Raw genomic sequence first — 21,739 nt, 5'->3', positions numbered from 1 at the left:
AAAGTCATCAGTGAGGACAATATGTGATGTTCACCCATGGACATCATGTATATTTGCTAATGAAATTTGTCATAAATATGCATCACAGTTGTAGAAGAACAGTGAAGTCCATGCCTATAACACTAGAGGGAAAAACTGACCTTTCTTACCCACTGTAAACAAACAGCCTCGCCTCAGTGGTAACACCGGTTCCCATCAGATCACCAAAGTTAAGCACTGTCGGGCTGGGCTAGCATTGGATGGGTGACCATCCAGTCTGCCGAGTGCTGTTGGCAAGTGGGGTGCACTCAGCCCTTGTGAGGCAAACTGAGGATCTACTTGATTGAGAAGTAGTGGCTCCAGTCTCGTAAAGTGGCATATGGCCGGGAGAGCGGTGTGCTGAGCACACGCTTCTCCATATCCGCATTCAGTGATGCCTGTGGGCTGAGGGTGACACGGCAGCCAGTCAGTACCATTGGGCCTTCATGGCCTGTTTGGGCAGAGTTTAGTTTTACCTACTGTAAAAGCTGTCAGTGGCTCAGAGAGGACTTCAATATGCAGCAACAAACAGTTTTGCTTATTTTCCCAATAACATAAAATGTCAGACAGGTAGCAAAGTAAATTTCAGGTGTAATCTATAGCACTTGGGTTGGAGGTATTGTGAATTGTTGAGAGCTGAAGTAGTTCTGGTGGTGTATGTTTAGACACACCAGAAATTGTAATCCCAGAAACACACAGAGGTATAAATACATGTGAATGAAGATACGTTGTGGCAGCTCTGGAACATTGCTTGAAGATTAATTCCTTTGAGTTGTGGTGCATGGCTCCTCAACTATGTACGACAATGCTGGTGTGTCTGTGGTGACTATACTCTCTTCATGTTGACTTCTTCTCTGAAGAGGTCCATTTAAAAATCCATGTCCTCATTACATCGGGAGGTGGAGATTAGGACGTAGCTCAGTAGGAGAACGAAAACTTGCAACTTCTGCATATTATAACTTTTAAGTAAGACAATACTAAGGGAGTGCAATTACATACATCTTTATCACTCCAGCTCAAAAGTCTGACAGACAGTGAGATTGGTGAGAAAAAAAATGAGGTACATAAAATAATTGATAGTTAAGTTTTCAATTTTCTGTCATCTTAGTCAGCTGTGATTATACCTCCCTGCAATATCTTTGCCACACGGTGAAAGCACAAATATTTGTTTATATGTGTAGGCCATTTATAGAATCTACCAAACCTAAGGTCCTCTCCAGAACAAATCCTCCTATTCCATGGATTTTTTTTTTTTTAAATTGGCGGTCTGTAAAGAAAGATAAAGGAGAACCTTTTTTTCAAATGTAGTTGCATGAGTAGGACTAGAAAAATAATGTGTTCATTGAAGTGTCGGCAGACGTGCCGACACTGTTTTTAGAGAAGGAGGCCGAAATGCACGCGTCAACTCACGCAGGCTTGCTTAGGTCTGAAACAGGATACGTAATGAATGCTATAAAGAAAAGTACGTAGCTGCTGGAATACTTAACTTTAATCCATCATTTGTATACAGCATTCTTGATGATACAAGTGAGACTCTCTCTAGATACATGCAATGTAATGCTAATGGCACCTTGCTAGGTCGTGGCCATGGACTTAGCTGAAGGCTATTCTAACTGTCTATCGGCAAATGAGAGAAAGGCTTCATCAGTGTAGTCACTAGCAAAGTCGTCGTACAACTGGGGTGAGTGCTAGTAAGTCTCTCGAGACCTGCCGTGTGGTGGCGCTCGGTCTGCGATCACTGACAGTGGCGACACGCAGGTCCGACATGTACTTATGGACCGCGGCCGATTTAAAGCTACCACCTAGCAAGTGTGGTGTCTGGCGGTGACACCACATTCATTAATGTTAACACGAATCATGTGTATGTATCCTGTAAACTGACATGTAATTAACTGACTATAGGAAATCTACAGGTGTTATATTACAGTACACTAAAAGATGCTGTAGCAAGATTATGTGTAGGACTCAGTGGTATGTCTAGAAGCTATACTGATATGTGGGTGCTATTTACCATTCATTCATCATGCTTCACAGATCCCACCAAGAAAAAGAACTTCCAGGTATATCTTAGTACGAGGACAGCATTTGATAGAAACTTGATCTGTACGCTGTTAATATACTGGTGTCAGGGCTTGTGTCAAGCACTGAACTGTGTGCCCAAAAAGCAAAAGGTCACAAGATCAAATCCCAGTATGAGATAGGAATATTTCGGTCTGCTCTGACATAACTTTCACCTCTTGATGGTGTGAAGATTTGCCAGGAATGACACACATTTCAGATTTCATTGTAAACTGTATGTCTTCTTTCCCCACAAATGTTGCTGAGGTATATAAGGAATACACAGATCACCGAAGTGACAGCTGCTGAACCATATGGGATTGTTATTAATATATTGCTTACCAATATTTATGCTTAGACCATCTGAATGAAATTCAGTACATTAGAAGAAAAGCTGCTAGTTTGTAAAAACTGCTGCTTCCTCTCTCATACCAAATAGCTGCCATTTATGTTGTGTTGGTCGCTTTATGTTTATTTTAGTACACTGAAACTAAAAAAGGAAGTTAATGGCTGCCATGTAGTGAACCATATATTTCAATCTAGATAATCAGGTAATTAAACAATGGAAAGTGCAGGATGCAAAAACAACAATGTCGTAAGAAAAAAATAGATTGCTACTCACCATAAATATGATATGTTGAGCTTGCACACAGGCACAATGAAGAGACACTTACACATTAGTTTTTGACCAAAGCCCTCTTCAGGAAGGAAAACACATACATTTTCATTCACGTAAGCAAGCATGTCTCACGCACAATTGACTGCCATCTCCAGCAGTTCAGACTAGAATGCAGCTGTTATGTAGAATAGAAGCAGCAATCCGCAATCTGGAGGGGGCGGAGCAGGGGAAGGAGTAGCATGGTACAGGTAGGGGAAAGGAAATGCTGTCTGGTGGAGCCAAGTGCCAAAGGTGCAGTGCAGCAGTCTAGTCCTTGAATGCTCCACCAGACAGCACTCTCCTCTCCCCCCACCTACGCTCTGCTATCCTACCTCTTTCCCACTCCCTCCAGATTGCTGCTTCTATTCTACATAACAGTTGGATTCTGGTCTGAGCTGCCGGGGATGGTGGTCATGTGTGGGAGGTGTGCTTGCTAGTGTGAATGAACTTGTATGTGTTTCCATTCTGAAGAAAGCTTTGGCTGAAAGCTAAGGTGTAAGGATGCTTTCGTTGTGCCTGTGTGCAAGTCAATGCATCATCTTTACGCTGATAACAGTCTATCTGTTCCTTATATTGTTGATAGTCTCAACTGAAGAAATGTTTGAACAATATAGTGAGGATAGTTTGTTACTCGCCACATACAGAAGGCACTGAGTTGCAGACAGGCAGAATGAAAAAGAACACTGGAAATATTTTCAGTTTTCAGGCAAAGTCCTTTTTCAGAAATAGAGGTATGACACACTCACACAACAACTCACACATACACACACAGCCTCTGTCACCAGATGCTGAAGCCTGACTGTGACTGTGTCTGACATCTGGGTGGCAATATATCTGGGGTGGATAGTGGGAGTAAGGAGGGGGCATGGGGTGGGGAGGGGAAAGGTGCTAGTGCTGCCTGTGGGAGTTTGCAGGGACATGGTGGGGACAGGATCAGACAGCCAGGTGCAGCATCGGGAGGCTGTGATGAGGTGTTGGAGAAGGTGGGACGGAGAGGATGAGGGAGAGGAGAGATTAGAGAACTGGAGAAGAGATAAGGACTACGTAGGTGCATCGGTGGGATAGAAGACGTGTGTGAACTGGAGTGGGAGCAAGGAAGGTGATAGGCAGGTGGAGGCTAGGGACTGGCAAAGATTGAGACCGAGGCCTCTCATAGGCTGCACTATCACCCTCCCTCACCCCTATCCACCTACTCCTTGCCCTACCCACCCCATGCCTTCTCCTCACTCTACTATGCCAATCACATGTCACTATTGAAGTTTTCATCTCAGTGCCCTGTTTTAATAATAGCAACTCTTATTCAGTAAGAGCAACCATGGTGCTTTTCAGAGATGTTTGTATGTGCTACACAAATTTCAGCCAGTTTTAGTTTTGAGTGGAATGAAACTACAGTGGAACTTCAATTTTACATTTTTCATGATTCTACTCCATAAATTTGTATCATCTTTGAAAAACCCATAAGATCATTTCTTCCTAACTTGACATCTCACTTAACTTTGTCCCATATTCTTCCTATTGACATTTGGTGTGACTGAATGTGTTATAAGTGGGACAAGGGTGGTGGCAGAGTTAAGGGAATATTCGAGACCATTGTGGAGAGAGGAGACGTGAGAGAGGAAATGTTGATGTAATCCACGCTCAATGTTGCCAGCACAGCTTGCAACACTTAGCTTCACCACGCAACTATGAGGGTCACTCCAAAAGAAATGCACACTATTTTTTTAAAATCCATCTTTTATTCTACATGTTTGAAAGTTTTACAGTGTGTAGATACATCCTTTAGGAACAATATTTTCATTTCTCCACATAATTTCCATCCCTCTCAACTGCCTTATGCCATCTTGGTACCAGCACCTGTATACCCACAAGGTAACATTCTGGACCAACCTGTTGGAGCCACTGTTTGGCAGCGTGCACAAGGGAGTCATCATCTTCAAACCTTTTTCCACGAAGAGAGTCTTTCAGTTTCCCAAAGAGATGATAGTCACATGGAGCCAGGTCAGTACTGTAAGGCAGGTGTTTCGGTGTTGTCCATCCAAGTTTTGTGATCGCTTCCAAGGTTTTTTGACTGACATGTGGCCTTGCATTGTCGTGCAACAGCAAAACATCCTGCTTTTGCTGATGTGGTCGAACACAACTCAGTCAAGCTTGAAGTTTCTTCAGTGTCGTCACATATGCATCAGAATTTATGATGGCTCCACTTGGCATGATGTCAATAAGCAAGAGTCCTTCGGAATCGAAAAACACTGTAGCCATTACTTTTCCAGCAGAAGGTGTGGCTTTGAATTTTTTTTTCATTGGGTGAATTTGCATGATGCCACTCCATTAATTGCCTCTCCGTCTCTGATGAATAATGGTGGAGAAATGTTTCATCACCTGTCACAGTTCTTCCGAGAAATTCATCTCCACCATTCTCGTACTGTTCCAAAAGTTCACTGCATACCATTTTTCTTGTTTCTTTGTGAGCCACTGTCAACATCCTGGGAACCCACCAGGCACAAACCTTTTTTAATGCCAACACTTTCAGTATTCTGCAAACTATCCCAACATAGCGTGACAATTCGTTCACTGTGATGTGTCTGTCAGTAGTCACCAATTCGTTAACTCTCTGCACATTGCCTGGAGTGTGTGCAGTACGAGGCCTGCTGCTGTGAGGACAATCCTCAATATTACCCTGTCTGCTTTCATCACGTAACCTGCTTGCCCACGAACTAACTGTATTGCGATTGACAGCAGCATCTCCATACACCTTTTTCAACCTCTTGAGGATGTTTCTCACTGTCTCGTTTTCACAGCACAGGAATTCTATGACAGCATGTTGCTTCTGATGAATGTCAAGTGTAGCAGCCATCTTGAAGACATGCTGTGATGGCACCACTCACGAGAACAGGTTGAACTAAGTTTGAAAACAAGCAGGAAGGATGTATCTACACACTGTAAAACTTCCACACAAGCAGAGTGAAAACTGTATTTTTACAAAAATAGTGTGCATTTCTTTTGGAGTGACCCTTGTATGATACAAATACTGCTATGTTGCAGCGGTAATGGAAAATCAAGACAGTTAACACAAACCAATATGCGATGAAGGGGCCCAGCCACCACCTCTTTGTGTGCCACTTGTAACTCAGTCTCATTTTTTTGCATGTATTTCCAATGTGTTGTATTCAGCGACAGTATCAATTGCCAAACTTTTAAATTCAAACAGTCTTTAAGAATATGATTGGTCATAATCGAGGAAATGTCGCCTACTCTCAGCTAGTGAACTCTTTATTGGCTGGAAACTTGTTAAGTCACTCCACAGCCAGTGCAGTAACCACACCACACTAATGTGTGGACAAGGGGAATGGCCCTCCAGTGACTGGAGTGAAGGTAGTGGTGAAAGCACTTTTGTGAAGTGCTTAAAATATATTTTTTGTGCAGATGAGGTGCCATGACAGAGATGTCACATGGAAATAGAACAAGGGTTTTGCGATAGCACATTTAAAGATTTTTGTGTTTAAAGCTGACACAATACAGATGCAAAAACTACATAACTATGATTGTATATACTTTGCACCACAAACTGTAGAATGTACATATTGGCAGCAGTGATAGAAGGCATGAAACAAAACTGGGGCACCTGAGCTTTCTTTCAAATTTACATTTTATACTGAGTACAGAAATTTACAGAGCCTACTTCTCATTTTTTCATGTCTCTATTTCTCTCATCAATCCTAAAATAACACGTTAACAGTGGTGGGCATATGAAATGTGGCTCATAAGAAAAGCAGTAAACAGTAGCAGCAATGGTGACAAAGGTCGTCATTAAGCAGATGTCTGCATTTATGCTTATGGTTTAACCACTAACCTGCTATGATGTTTATGCTTTAATTCAACAAGTTCATCAATTTTTGCTTTTTTCTGGATGAGCACAAAGGAAGATCTCTCAGAAACACGTATTTTGAAAGTATAATTTGTGCTCATAGCATGTCGGAAAATAGTTTGATTACCTTGTACCCAAATACCAATTTCAAATTTTTGATGAGTTTTTGCTTGCTATTTCACATGCATGATTTTTTAAGAACTGATGAATTCATTACCATAAATTATTGTATAAACATTGTATTGTATATTTAATTTCTTTTGCTTGGACAGATTTTATACAAAGTATTGGAGAGGATTGCAATTTTTTATCTGATGTACCAGTTACATATGTTTTTCCCTGTATTTTGGGGGATTGTAACATTTCCCTCAATTATGCACTTTCCTCAATTTTGTGTATCTTTAAGTCTGGAATCCATGAAAATGTGAAATAGTGGTTGCATTGCATATATTCAAGCATTTGAAACTTATATGTAACAACTTTCTTTACAATTATATTGACAAAAGTACATATAAAATCCACCTCACATTTTCTTTTTTCAAGGGTGATGGCACTTATTTTTGGTTCATGAGAAATAGTGAACTCCCTCATTAGGTGCTAACTTTCACACTAACCTGATGTTGGTAAATTATATGTCTTTAATTTTAACTTCTAAGGCATAGCTTTACATGGTATTTTCTTCTCTCTCTCTCTCTCTCTCTCTCTCTCTCTGTCTCTCTCTCTCACCCTCCACACACACACACACACACACACACACACACACACACACACACACACATATATATATATATATATATATATATATATATATATATATATATATATATATATATATATATCAAAGATGATGTAACTTACCAAATGAAAGTGCTGGCAGGTCGACAGACACACAAACGAACACAAACATACACACAAAATTCAAGCTTTCGCAACAAACTGTTGCCTCATCAGGAAAGAGGGAAGGAGAGGGAAAGACGAAAGGATGTGGGTTTTAAGGGAGAGGGTAAGGAGTCATTCCAGTCCCGGGAGCGGAAAGACTTACCTTAGGGGGAAAAAAGGACGGGTATACACTCGCACACACACACATATCCATCCACACATATACAGACACAAGCATTACACCATCCGGGTTATCTGGATACTTCCTACTAACACCAACCTATCCGAACTCCGGAGATGGGAACTTGCTCTTCAATATATCCTCTCTTCCCGTTATCCACCAGGCCTCAATCTCCGCTAATTTCAAATTTCCGCCACTCATACCTCACCTGTCATTCATCAACATCTTTGCCTCTGCAAGAATATGTCTGCTTGTGTCTGTATATGTGTGGATGGATATGTGTGTGCGTGCGAGTGTATACCCGTCCTTTTTTCCCCCTAAGGTAAGTCTTTCCGCTCCCGGGACTGGAATGACTCCTTACCCTCTCCCTTAAAACCCACATCCTTTTGTCTTTCCCTCTCCTTCCCTCTTTCCTGATGAGGCAACAGTTTGTTACGAAAGCTTGAATTTTGTGTGTATGTCTGTGTTCGTTTGTGTGTCTGTCGACCTGCCAGCACTTTCATTTGGTAAGTCACATCATCTTTGTTTTTAGATATATTTTTCCTTCGTGGAATGTATCCCTCTATTATATTCATATCATTAATTTGAACCCAACAATCACGTTTGTTATTGTTATTGTCACTGTTACATTTCGTAGTCTTTTCTGTCATCTTATTTCCTCCTGTTTTTGCCAGCAGTTTTACTTTCTATTCACCTTCTCCTTTTTTACCGTAATCCAGTATACAATTTTATCCTGCCGATATATACTCAATAATACGTAATAATATGTAACCCACTTCCAAACCATAACCAAAAAAAATTTTTTTTTTTTTCCCGCTTTCAACACTGCCGCTGCTATGAAATCCACCGTTTCCAGTTCACAAACAGTTCCTTTCAGCTATTAAACAACCTTTTCGGCTAGTTTTAATATCTTTTGCTTTATTTCCATTTCCGTTTTTCTCACATCATCGATCATTTTTAGCCGCTTCCCACAGGTTTTAACGTCATTATTTCTTCATCAGACAATTGTTAGTTTCATTTCCATAAGCTGCCACCACCAAACCACCCTTTTAATACATCCTCACGTAGTTTTTTCGAAATTTTCCCGTATTTCTCCACCCTTTAACGTGTTTTGGCGGCAACACAACCACCTAACCTTTATGCACATCATTATCTACCTACACAAGTTCACCACAGGATCAACATAGCCCAGCTCTAACCAACGCTTTGCTATTTATTTTCATTTTCATTTCAGCCTCGTGTTCCACTTTCCACCTTCTAGTACCATGTCACCCTCACAACACCTCCACAACGACCCCATTAAGTTTTATTTACATTCCCTCCGCAAACATGCCTTCGCCCTAGCCAGATTACACTCCCATATTTTATTTTCTCAGGCTTGTCTGACATTTGGCATCACCCCCAAAGGCCTCACACTTAAAGTTCCCATCTCTGGCTGCAACCCTTCTTTCCATCAGTCCCTATACCAGTTCCAAACCGAACAATCCATTGCCCTCACCCACCTAATCCTTCACCTACACATCCACTCAGCCAATCAACACACCCATCAACTCCTGTCCCTAATAAAAGACCTCAATCTTTCCTCTCCCACATCCACACCGGTTGTTCAGAGCATCCTCCTACAGGCCAACCGCAAATTAGAACAGCATGCCACCCTCCACCTTAAAAAACTATCCAATCTCCTGGTTTCCCACCTCCGGAAAGGCAACTCACTCACCCTTCACAACCTTTCCAGCAAACCTCAACCTCCTCTCATTGCACACAAACCCAGTCTCTCCCATCTACTCAATCTCCCACTTCCAGCTCCACTCCCTCCAAAACCTCAAAATTCCAATCAACACAATCTGGAACCACAACACCCCAATTCAGTAGTTAACCTCTCCTCCAAACCTCTCTCCCAATCCGAAACCTCTGTCCTATCCAAAGGCCTCACCTTCAGCCCCACTCCCAGATTTAACCAAACAGCCCTTGTCAAAGATTTACTGTCCTACACCCGTACTCTCTGCTGGAAATATCACTTTGCCACGAAGAAAAATGATCCTAATCCTACTCCTAATGATCCAACTCCCCAAGATACTATCCAAATTGAACCATGCCTGGAACAGTTCCGTCCTCCGTCACAGCGGGACCCACCTCCTCTTCCTCAAAATCACCCTCTCCTAACCTTCCAGGAATTTCTGACTTCCAGCCTTGCCTCTCAATCCTTCTTAAAAAACCTTAATCCTACTCCCAACATCACCACTGCTGAAGCCCAGGCTATCCGTGATCTGAAGGCTGACCAATCCATCGTCATTCTTCCGGCGGACAAGGGTTCCACGACTGTGGTACTTGATCGTCGGGAGTATGTGGCTGAGGGACTGCGTCAGCTTTCAGACAACACTACTTACAAAGTTTGCCATGGTAATCCCATTCCTGATGTCCAGGCGGAGCTTCAAGGAATCCTCAGAACCTTAGGCCCCCTACAAAACCTTTCACCTGACTCCATCAACCTCCTGACCCCACCAACACCCCGCACCCCTACCTTCTACCTTCTTCCCAAAATTCCCAAACCCAATCATCCCGGCCGTCCCATTGTAGCTGGTTACCAAGCCCCCACAGAACGCATCTCTGCCTACGTAGATCAACACCTTCAACCCATTACATGCAGTCTCCCATCCTTCATCAAAGACACCAACCACTTTCTCGAACGCCTGGAATCCCTACCCAGTCTGTTACCCCCGGAAACCATCCTTGTAACCATTGATGCCACTTCCTTATACACAAATATTCCGCATGTCCAGGGCCTCGCTGCGATGGAGCACTTCCTTTCACGCCGATCACCTGCCGCCCTACCTAAAACCTCTTTCCTCATTACCTTAGCCAGCTTCATCCTGACCCACAACTTCTTCACTTTTGAAGGCCAGACATACCAACAATTAAAGGGAACAGCCATGGGTACCAGGATGGCCCCCTCGTACGCCAACCTATTCATGGGTCGCTTAGAGGAAGCCTTCTTGGTTACCCAGGCCTGCCAACCCAAAGTTTGGTACAGATTTATTGATGACATTTTCATGATCTGGACTCACAGTGAAGAAGAACTCCAGAATTTCCTCTCCAACCTCAATTCCTTTGGTTCCATCAGATTCACCTGGTCCTACTCTAAATCCCATGCCACTTTCCTTGACGTTGACCTCCACCTGTCCAATGGCCAGCTTCACACGTCCGTCCACATCAAACCCACCAACAAGCAACAGTACCTCCATTATGACAGCTGCCACCCATTCCACATCAAACGGTCCCTTCCCTACAGCCTAGGTCTTCGTGGCAAACGAATCTGCTCCAGTCCGGAATCCTTGAACCATTACACCAACAACCTGAAAACAGCTTTTGCATCCCGTAACTACCCTCCCGACCTGGTACAGAAGCAAATAACCAGAGCCACTTCCTCATCTCCTCAAACCCGGAACATTCCACAGAAGAACCCCAAAAGTGCCCCACTTGTGACAGGATACTTTCCGGGACTGGATCAGATTCTGAATGTGGCTCTCCAGCAGGGATACGACTTCCTCAAATCCTGCCCTGAAATGAGATCCATCCTTCATGAAATCCTCCCCACTCCACCAAGAGTGTCTTTCCGCCGTCCACCTAACCTTCGTAACCTCTTAGTTCATCCCTATGAAATCCCCAAACCACCTTCCCTACCCTCTGGCTCCTACCCCTGTAACCGCCCCCGGTGTAAAACCTGTCCCATGCACCCTCCCACCACCACCTATTCCAGTCCTGTAACCCGGAAGGTGTACACGATCAAAGGCAGAGCCACGTGTGAAAGCACCCACGTGATTTACCAACTGACCTGCCTACACTGTGAAGCGTTCTATGTGGGAATGACCAGCAACAAACTGTCCATTCGCATGAATGGACACAGGCAGACAGTGTTTGTTGGTAATGAGGCTCACCCTGTGGCTAAACATGCCTTGGTGCACGGCCAGCACATCTTGGCACAGTGTTACACCGTCCGGGTTATCTGGATACTTCCCACTAACACCAACCTGTCTGAACTTCGGTGATGGGAACTTGCCCTTCAGCATATCCTCTCTTCTCGCTATCCGCCAGGCCTCAATCTCCGCTAATTTCTAATTTCAATCTGCCGCCGCTCATACCTCACCTGTCTTTCAACATCATCTTTGCCTCTGTACTTCCGTCCCGACTGACATCTCTGCCCAAACTCTTTGCCTTTACAAATGTCTGCTTGTGTCTGTATATGTGTGGATGGATATGTGTGTGTGTGCGAGTGTATACCCGTCCTTTTTTCCCCATAAGGTAAGTCTTTCCGCTCCCGGGACTGGAATGACTCCTTACCCTCTCCCTTAAAACCCACATCCTTTTGTCTTTCCCTCTCCTTCCCTCTTTCCTGACGAGGCAACCGTTGGTTGCGAAAGCTAGATTTTTGTGTGTATGTTTGTGTTTGTTTGTGTGTCTATCGACCTGCCAGCGCTTTTGTTTGGTAAGTCTCATCATCTTTCTTTTTAAATATATATATATATATATATATATATATATATATATATATATATATATATATATATATATATATATATATATTTAAAAAGAAAGATGATGAGACTTACCAAACAGAAGCGCTGGCAGGTCGATAGACACACAAACAAACACAAACATACACACAAGATCTGGTTTTCGCAACCAACGGTTGCCTCGTCAGGAAAGAGGGAAGGAGAAGGAAAGACAAAAGGATATGTTTGTGTTTGTTTGTGTGTCTATCGACCTGCCAGCGCTTCTGTTTGGTAAGTCTCATCATCTTTCTTTTTAAATATATTTTTCCCACGTGGAATGTTTCCCTCTATTATATATATATATATATATATATATATATATATATAATAGAGGGAAACATTCCACGCGGGAAAAATATATCTAAAAAGACTTACCAAATGAAAGTGCTGGCAGGTCGACAGACACACAATCGAACACAAACATACACACAAAATTCAAGCTTTCGCAACAAACTGTTGCCTCATCAGGTAAGAGGGAAGGAGAGGGAAAGACAAAAGGATGTGGGTTTTAAGGGAGAGGGTAAGGAGTCATTCCAGTCCCGGGAGCGGAAAGACTTACCTTAGGGGGAAAAAAGGACGGGTACACACTCGAGGGTAAGCTTGAATTTTGTGTGTATGTTTGTGTTCGTTTGTGTGTCTGTCGACCTGCCAGCACTTTCATTTGGTAAGTCACATCATCTTTGTTTTTAGATATATTTTTCCTTCGTGGAATGTTTCCTTCTATTATAACTATATATATATATATATCGACCTGCCGGCGCTTTTGTGTGGTAAGTCTCATCATCTTTCTTTTTAAATATATTTTTCCCACATGGAATGTTTCCCTCTATTATATATATATAGATATATATATATATTTAAAAAGAAAGATGATGAGACTTACCAAACAAAAGCGCTGGCAGGTCGATAGACACACAAACAAACACAAACATACACACAAAAATCTAGCTTTCGCAACCAACGGTTGCCTCGTCAGGAAAGAGGGAAGGAGAGGGAAAGACAAAAGGATGTGGGTTTTAAGGGAGAGGGTAAGGAGTCATTCCAGTCCCGGGAGCGGAAAGACTTACCTTATGGGGAAAAAAGGACGGGTATACACTCGCACACACACACATATCCATCCACACATATACAGACACAAGCAGACATTTGTAAAGGCAAAGAGTTTGGGCAGAGATGTCAGTCGGGACGGAAGTACAGAGGCAAAGATGATGTTGAAAGACAGGTGAGGTATGAGCGGCGGCAGATTGAAATTAGAAATTAGCGGAGATTGAGGCCTGGCGGATAGCGAGAAGAGAGGATATGCTGAAGGGCAAGTTCCCATCTCCGGAGTTCAGACAGGTTGGTGTTAGTGGGAAGTATCCAGATAACCCGGACGGTGTAACACTGTGCCAAGATGTGCTGGCCGTGCACCAAGGCATGTTTAGCCACAGGGTGATCCTCATTACCAACAAACACTGTCTGCCTGTGTCCATTCATGCGAATGGACAGTTTGTTGCTGGTCATTCCCACATAGAACGCTTCACAGTGTAGGCAGGTCAGTTGGTAAATCACGTGGGTGCTTTCACACGTGGCTCTGCCTTTGATCGTGTACACCTTCCGGGTTACAGGACTGGAATAGGTGGTGGTGGGAGGGTGCATGGGACAGGTTTTACACCGGGGGCAGTTACAGGGGTAGGAGCCAGAGGTTAGGGAAGGTGGTTTGGGGATTTCATGGGGATGAACTAAGAGGTTACGAAGGTTAGGTGGACGGCGGAAAGACACTCTTGGTGGAGTGGGGAGGATTTCCGCCGTCCACCTAACCTTCGTAACCTCTTAGTTCATCCCCATGAAATCCCCAAACCACCTTCCCTACCCTCTGGCTCCTACCCCTGTAACCGCCCCCGGTGTAAAACCTGTCCCATGCACCCTCCCACCACCACCTATTCCAGTCCTGTAACCCGGAAGGTGTACACGATCAAAGGCAGAGCCACGTGTGAAAGCACCCACGTGATTTACCAACTGACCTGCCTACACTGTGAAGCGTTCTATGTGGGAATGACCAGCAACAAACTGTCCATTCGCATGAATGGACACAGGCAGACAGTGTTTGTTGGTAATGAGGATCACCCTGTGGCTAAACATGCCTTGGTGCACGGCCAGCACATCTTGGCACAGTGTTACACCGTCCGGGTTATCTGGATACTTCCCACTAACACCAACCTGTCTGAACTCCGGAGATGGGAACTTGCCCTTCAGCATATCCTCTCTTCTCGCTATCCGCCAGGCCTCAATCTCCGCTAATTTCTAATTTCAATCTGCCGCCGCTCATACCTCACCTGTCTTTCAACATCATCTTTGCCTCTGTACTTCCGTCCCGACTGACATCTCTGCCCAAACTCTTTGCCTTTACAAATGTCTGCTTGTATCTGTATATGTGTGGATGGATATGTGTGTGTGTGTGCGAGTGTATACCCGTCCTTTTTTCCCCATAAGGTAAGTCTTTCTGCTCCCGGGACTGGAATGACTCCTTACCCTCTCCCTTAAAACCCACATCCTTTTGTCTTTCCCTCTCCTTCCCTCTTTCCTGACGAGGCAACCGTTGGTTGTGAAAGCTAGATTTTTGTGTGTATGTTTGTGTTTGTTTGTGTGTCTATCGACCTGCCAGCGCTTTTGTTTGGTAAGTCTCATCATCTTTCTTTTTAAATATATTTTTCCCACGTGGAATGTTTCCCTCTATTATTTTTATATATATATATATATATATATATATATATATATATATATATATATATATATATATATATATATATATATATATAAGATATGAATATAATAGAGGGAAACATTCCACGTGGGAAAAATATATCCCTCTTTCCTGACGAGGCAACCGTTGGTTGCGAAAGCAGAGTTTTGTGTGTATGTTTGTGTTTATTTGTGTGTCTATCGACCTGCCAGCGCTTTTGTTGGGTAAGTCTCATCATCTTTCTTTTTAAATATATATATATATATATATATATAAAACAAAGATGATTTGACTTACCAAACGAAAGCGCTGGCAAGTCTATACACACACAAACAAACACAAACATACACACAAAATTCTAGCTTTTGCAACCAACGGTTGCCTCGTCAGGAAAGAGGGAAGGAGAGGGAAAGACGAAAGGATGTGGGTTTTAAGGGAGGGGGTAAGGAGTCATTCCAATCCCGGGAGCGTAAAGACTTACCGTAGGGAAAAAAAAGGGACAGGTATATACTCGCACACACACACATATCCATCCGCACATACATGTGTATGTGCGGATGGATATGTGTGTGTGTGTGTGTGCGAGTGTATATATATTCAATAATACATAATAATACGTAACCCACTTCCAAACCATAAACAACAACAAAAAAATTTTTTTTTTCCGCTATCAACACTACCACTACTATAAAATCCACCGTTTCTAGTTCACAAACAGTTCCTTTCACCTATTAAACAACCATTTCGGATAGTTCTAATAACTTTTGCTTTATTTCCATTTCCGTTTTTCTCACATCACTGATCATTTTTAGCCACTTCCCACAGGTTTTAACGTCATTATTTCTTCGTCAGACAATTGTTAGCCTCATTTTCATAATCTGCCACCACAAAACCACTCCTTTTAATACATTTACACGTAGTTTTTTCGAAATTTTCCTGAATTTCTCCACCCTTTAACGTGTTTTGGCGCAACACAACCACCTAACCTTTATGCACATCGTTGTCTACCTACACAAGTTCACCACAGGATCAACATAGCCCAGCTCTAACCAACACTTTTTCGCCTTTTTTCACACCAGATCTCCAGTTGCTCTCTAGTTCACCTTTATCTCTCCCCATATATTTTTATTTTCATTTTCATTTCAGCCTCATGTTACACTTTCCACCTTCTAATACCATGTCACCCTCACAACACCCCCACAACGACCCCATTAAGTTTTATTTACATTCCCTCCGCAAACATGCCTTCACCCTAGTCAGATTACAAAAATGGTTCAAATGGCTCTGAGCACTATGGGACTTAACATCTGTGGTCATCAGTCCCCTAGAACGTAGAACTACTTAAAACTAACAAAGGAAATGCCACTGTCATTCTTAATACTACCGAATATCATAGGAAAATAACATCACTATTGGAGGACAGTACATACAAATGTCTTAAATGAGACCATACTTTGATGTACAGCAGAAAAACTATGGAGCTACTGAAGAATTCTGGTCTACTAGATGATGTTACGAAAAATCTCAGAGTCCAAGATCCTAGATCTCCCAGGTAATATGGACTACTGAATATCCACAAGGATAATGTTCCCTTGAGACCTATTGTCAGTGCAATTGGTTCTCCTACCTACAGGCGGGCCAAGTACCTAACAAAGTTGATGACTCCTATAGTTGGCCATTATGAACATCACATCAAAAACTCCCAGATGTTCATGGAGAAAATCAAACAGTTTAGAGTTGGTCCATTTTAGTCTGCCTGGATGTGATTTTGCTGTCCACAGAAGTTCCTGTGGAGTACACTTTGAAAATGCTGGTGGATCTTTTTGCTCCTGAAACTGTAAAGTTGTTCTGGCATGCGATGATAATCACCTACTTCTTGTATGGTAGTAAATTTTATGAAATGATGGATGTTATGGTGATGGGCTCTCTGTTGTCTCAATCATTGGCCAACTTTTCTTTGGAGAATTTTGAGGAAAGTGCATTAAATTTGGCTCCCCTCCATCCATCCTTATTTTATCGTAATGTTGATGATACATTTATGGGCTGCCCATATGGCGCAGAAGCTCTTGAACAATTCTTGGAACACATGAACAGCATACATCCAAACATGTGGAGAAGGAACGAAGGTTGCCATGCTTAGACGTTTTAGTACAACGACAGGCAGACAGGCGCCTTGGCCACTCTGTGTACCACAAGCCAATGCATACCAATTTGTATTTTAATGCATGGAGTTTCCACCATCCTACTCAGGTGAGAGCCATTTTGAACATGTTGGTATATAGAACAAAAACTGTTTCTGATGAGGATCACTTGAAGTCCAAAATTAACCATTATGTGCAATCAAATGTTTCAAAAGCAAGTAATGAATGAAAATGTTTGTAACTCATCACAAATAAAAATATTATATGTGACCGTGACATAAACATTAATTATTTATAAATAAACTGAGTTGCTGATCCTGGCATTAATGCAGTGTTGGAATTCTATGTATATGCATTTTATTATTGTGTTTAGTTTTACAGTAAGTATAGTTTTTCAAAAATCTGTCATCTTTTGAGGAAAATTATAATTTTTAAGTGACATGAACAGCGTCCTGTCCCATACAAGCATTGACATTACTACTTTAGTCAATTATTGGGCACTCAAATTAATTCTTTCTGTTTGTTGGACAGGAAACAAGTGTTTATTTTATTATTATTATTAACTTGATTGGCCACATTGGACCACTTGAGTCATTCCATGTTCACTTTCTCTTTGAAGATTGAACTACTTGCTTCTTGTGCTCTGCCCAATACTTTCTCATTTGTTTCGAACACAATTTTCTTAACTCGTCTGAAATCTCTACTGGTCGCCTGTGTGTCGTTTCTGCTGAAAATTTACGATTTATAATGAGAGTGTTAATTTATTTTTGTTCTCTGCATTAGTAATTCTAAGTTTGACTGTTTCAAGATCCTGCTGAATTTCTTTGACCCACTGTCCTCCTGTCTTCTTTCCGAGACTTCTCATCACTAGTTGTTTTAAAATACTGTTGTTGGGCAGTTGTAAGACACTGAAAGAAATATGAGATTCTTTTCTTCTTCATTGTGCTGGTGATTGGGTCAGCCTCACAATGTTGTTGTTGTTGTGGTCTTCAGTCCTGAGACTGGTTTGATGTAGCTCTCCATGCTACTCTATCCTGTGCAAGCTTCTTCATCTCCCAGTACCTACTGCAACCCACATCCTTCTGAATTTGCTTAGTGTATTCATCTCTTGGTCTCCCCCTACGATTTTTACCCTTCACACTGCCCTCCAATGCTAAATTTGAGATCCCTTAATGCCTCAGAACAAGTCCTACCAACCGGTCCCTTCTTCTTGTCAAGTTGTGCCACAAACTCCTCTTCTCCCCAATTCTATTCAATACCTCCTCACTAGTTATATGATCTACCTATCTAATCTTCAGCATTCTTCTTCAGTCAGGGAAGATTATCCAGACTACATCAACCTGGTATTTTTTATTGATGCGTGTTCTGATAATTCTTCGTTCAGTCTTGAGGAGTTGATTGGTTCTTTCATTTTTAGTTTGGAACAGAGTTTCACAAGCATAAGTTGCTTCCGCGAGAGTTACAGTTTTGTAATGTTGGATCTTAGTGTCTAGTGACAGGCATTTCTTATTATATGTTGAACAGGTTAGAAATTGTGCTTTTTCCATTTTGTTGGCTCTATTTATTCATGTTGCTTTCTCACCCAAGCTGTACGAAATAATTTCTCCAAGATATTTAAATTGTATGGTCATTTATGAAGATTTTATCTATGCAAAGAGGTTTCATGGGCATGATTTCACTTTTCTCAAAGGATATTTGCAATCCTATTTTTGAAGCAATTTTCTGGAGACTTCTCATCTGAGCATGAACTTCTTCTGTGTCAAGGACTAAGAGAGTTAAACTGTCAGCAAACCCAATGCAGTTTGCTCTTATTGCTGGTTTTCCTCCAGTTTTGATTTTACATGGATTCCTTTATATCAGATTGTCATGATGTAATCAAGGGCCACATTGAAAAGCAAAGGGGACAATCCATCACCTTGTCTGAGTACTATTTTTATGTGAAAGCTTTTGACATTTCTCCTCTAAACTTGGCCTTTGAATTTGTGTTAGTTAAAGTTAGCTGAATGAGTCTTACTAGTTTGGGATGGAGTCCATATGCTCTAAGGATTTTTTGAAGTGTGGGTCTATGAACACTATAATGTGTTTTTTTATTTATTTATGAATGAGATGAATAACTGTTTGTTTCTACACTTGTAATACTCCATTATTAGTTTCAGGCTAAGAATTTAGAGCAGCTTGTGTATGGTCAAAATAATAGAATGCTATTAGATAATTCACTGAAAGTAGTGTACTTCAGCAGCTACAAGCTTTTCCTACTTTCGGGTAACAAATGGATTCCATGACTAAAATAATTCAGGCCCTTTTGAGGAGGTCCACTCATGGAGTCAGTTTTCAAGATCATTAAAATGTATGAAGTGTTGCTCAGAAAGGCTGTGTTACATGGACCAAAACAAAGGATGAACAAAAGGGGCAATGTTAAAGTTTCACTCACTAGGTTTGCAATATGTGGTTTTGACATTGTCACAAAGCAGAATGAATTTTTCTTTGGCTCTGAAGATATTGTGAGTGTTTGTCTTTAAGTATAGGATTCAAATTGAGTAAATGCACTTCATAGTGTTCAGCAGCCACCGTCTGATCCAGCTACAGCAGCTCATGGTACACCACACATTTTGTCATTCACTTCAAAATTGTTATCATTGAATGGTTGAAACCAAAGCTGCATGCTGTTTCCAACAGAGCATGTTCTCAATGTGCTTCTACTAGCAAATGATGACTTTCTGTGGTGGATTTTTTGGGATGAAAGGAAAAGAGTAACACATTTCATAACAGCTGTTGATAAGTACCAAACCTTCCATGTTTGAAGCGGTAAACGGGTATAATTTTTCACTTCTCTTGAAAGTCAGACACACATATATGAAAGCTTAATGTTTTCACTGTTAAACAGGTCTTTTTTTGCTGTCCAGTGTGATACACCAGTACAACTACTGCCCTTTCTTCATCATCAGTGGAATTTAATTCAAGCTCCCAATATCAGACTGAAATTTTAAATGAAGGAAAGTTCTATGAATAATGAAAATTCAGAAATATCTATGCAAAATGAAGAAATGATGCAAAGACTGAAAAAGATAAATTACAAATATGAAATACAGATATGTATTGTGTTGTGCATTTGTTTTGTGTATATGTTTCTACAACACCACTTGACATTTCAGTTACATTGCAACATATATAATGTGTCTATATGTAAGTGAACCTTTTCTTACAAATATCAATAGCTGAATCTTACTGTGTCACTGTAATCCATTTAAATTTCTTATTTTTATGCAATGGTGTGAAGAATTTGAATATTGTGTGCTGTCAGACTTCGAAGCACAAATTGCTAGAAAAATTTAAGTAGTTTCATAACACTGCAACAGTTTCATTCAGACAAATTATAGAAGAGTAGAAATTGTAGATTGTTTATTTGTCTGTTGGACTTACTTTGGTGCTTAAGGTCAATATAAGACACTTCTCTTTCAGAGAATGGTGGTGAGTCATCAGATGAACTGAGCATGTCAAATGATCCATTTGAAAAGAAAGAATGGCAAACTGTGGGGAATGTTGTGAACCCAAACAAACCTGTTGGTAAGTGCATCTTTTGTGACTAAAAGCATGAGTAATTTTATTTTTTCTTACTTAATATAGCAGCATTATTGTTTTGTATTGCAACTTACGTAAGTACAGGGTGACTGTAATTAAACTTTCAAACCACTGTAGAAATAACACCACTGGTCAGAATTACATAAAATTGCAACAGAATGTTACAATAGTTAACAAATTTAAACTTTTTTACTACATCTGGTTTGTAAATGGGTGGATTTACCTAATTTTGGGGTGCTGAATACACTGGTAAAGTAAAATCAGTTTTTCTCTGTGACATCACACTTCCTAGATACACAGCAGAATAAAAAATGGTAATAGCAAAAATTGACACAATTAAGTCAAACAAAAATACACATTCAGAACATTTGAAATACGACGATGGAGCTCTTCTTTTGTTTACTGTTTCATCACTCTCCCTAACAAGACCTCAGCAGTAGTCACCCATCATCAAAGGGTTCCAATGGCCTTAGTAATGGTGTTCCATGGTATGAATGTCTTGGTGAAAGCATTCACCATGCTCATTGCTTACACCTCCCAAATTTTCTGGGAAGAAATCAAGGTGAGAATGGAAGAAGTAATTTTTAAGTGACATTCTACATCCCGTGTTGTTATAATTGTCCAACAGATCATTCCCAATGGTAACATAGGTTTTGTCTTTTCTCCTTATCCAAAAAGTTCTTTATAATTACCTTAAAAGAAGACCAAGCAGCTAATTGGATATCTGTGAGTTTGGTATCAAAGGTTGGATCTTTCATCAATTTTCTTATTTGTGGTCCAACAAATATACTGTCTTTCAGCTTTGCCTCAATTAATTTGGGAAACTTTTCTTTTAAGTGATTGAAGGCCTCACCTATTTTATCCAGAGCTTTTACAAAGTTCTTGATAAGGCCCAGTGTAATATGAAGGGAAGGCAAAATGATTTTATCAGGCTCAAGCAATGTGGTAGTGTTCACATTTACCTTTCCAGGAACATTTGACGCCTTTATAGGCCATTCCTTGACTGTATAGTAGTTCTTGGTGACACAGCTGTCCCAAAGGCACAAAAAGCAGCAGTATTTCATGAATCCAGCCTGTAAACATGTAAGGAG

At 41.2% G+C, this 21,739-nt stretch overlaps 1 protein-coding gene and 1 pseudogene across 1 annotated transcript in view; both read left to right on the top strand.

Annotated features, from left to right (window-relative positions):
* Positions 1-21,739, top strand: part of LOC126109493 (uncharacterized) — a 283,321-nt gene that overhangs the window by 181,636 nt on the left and 79,946 nt on the right. Inside the window, exon 7 of the mRNA XM_049914518.1 lies at positions 20,529-20,633. Coding sequence (XP_049770475.1) covers positions 20,529-20,633 — 105 coding nt within the window. The remainder of the gene's footprint in view (positions 1-20,528; positions 20,634-21,739) is intronic.
* Positions 159-275, top strand: LOC126110043 (5S ribosomal RNA; annotated as a pseudogene).

This window comes from Schistocerca cancellata, chromosome 12 (genome assembly GCF_023864275.1).
Source record: "Schistocerca cancellata isolate TAMUIC-IGC-003103 chromosome 12, iqSchCanc2.1, whole genome shotgun sequence".
NCBI classification, from domain to species: Eukaryota; Metazoa; Arthropoda; class Insecta; order Orthoptera; family Acrididae; genus Schistocerca; species Schistocerca cancellata.
Note: the sequence above shows the minus strand (reverse complement) of the source record. Positions and strands in the feature narration are given on the sequence as shown.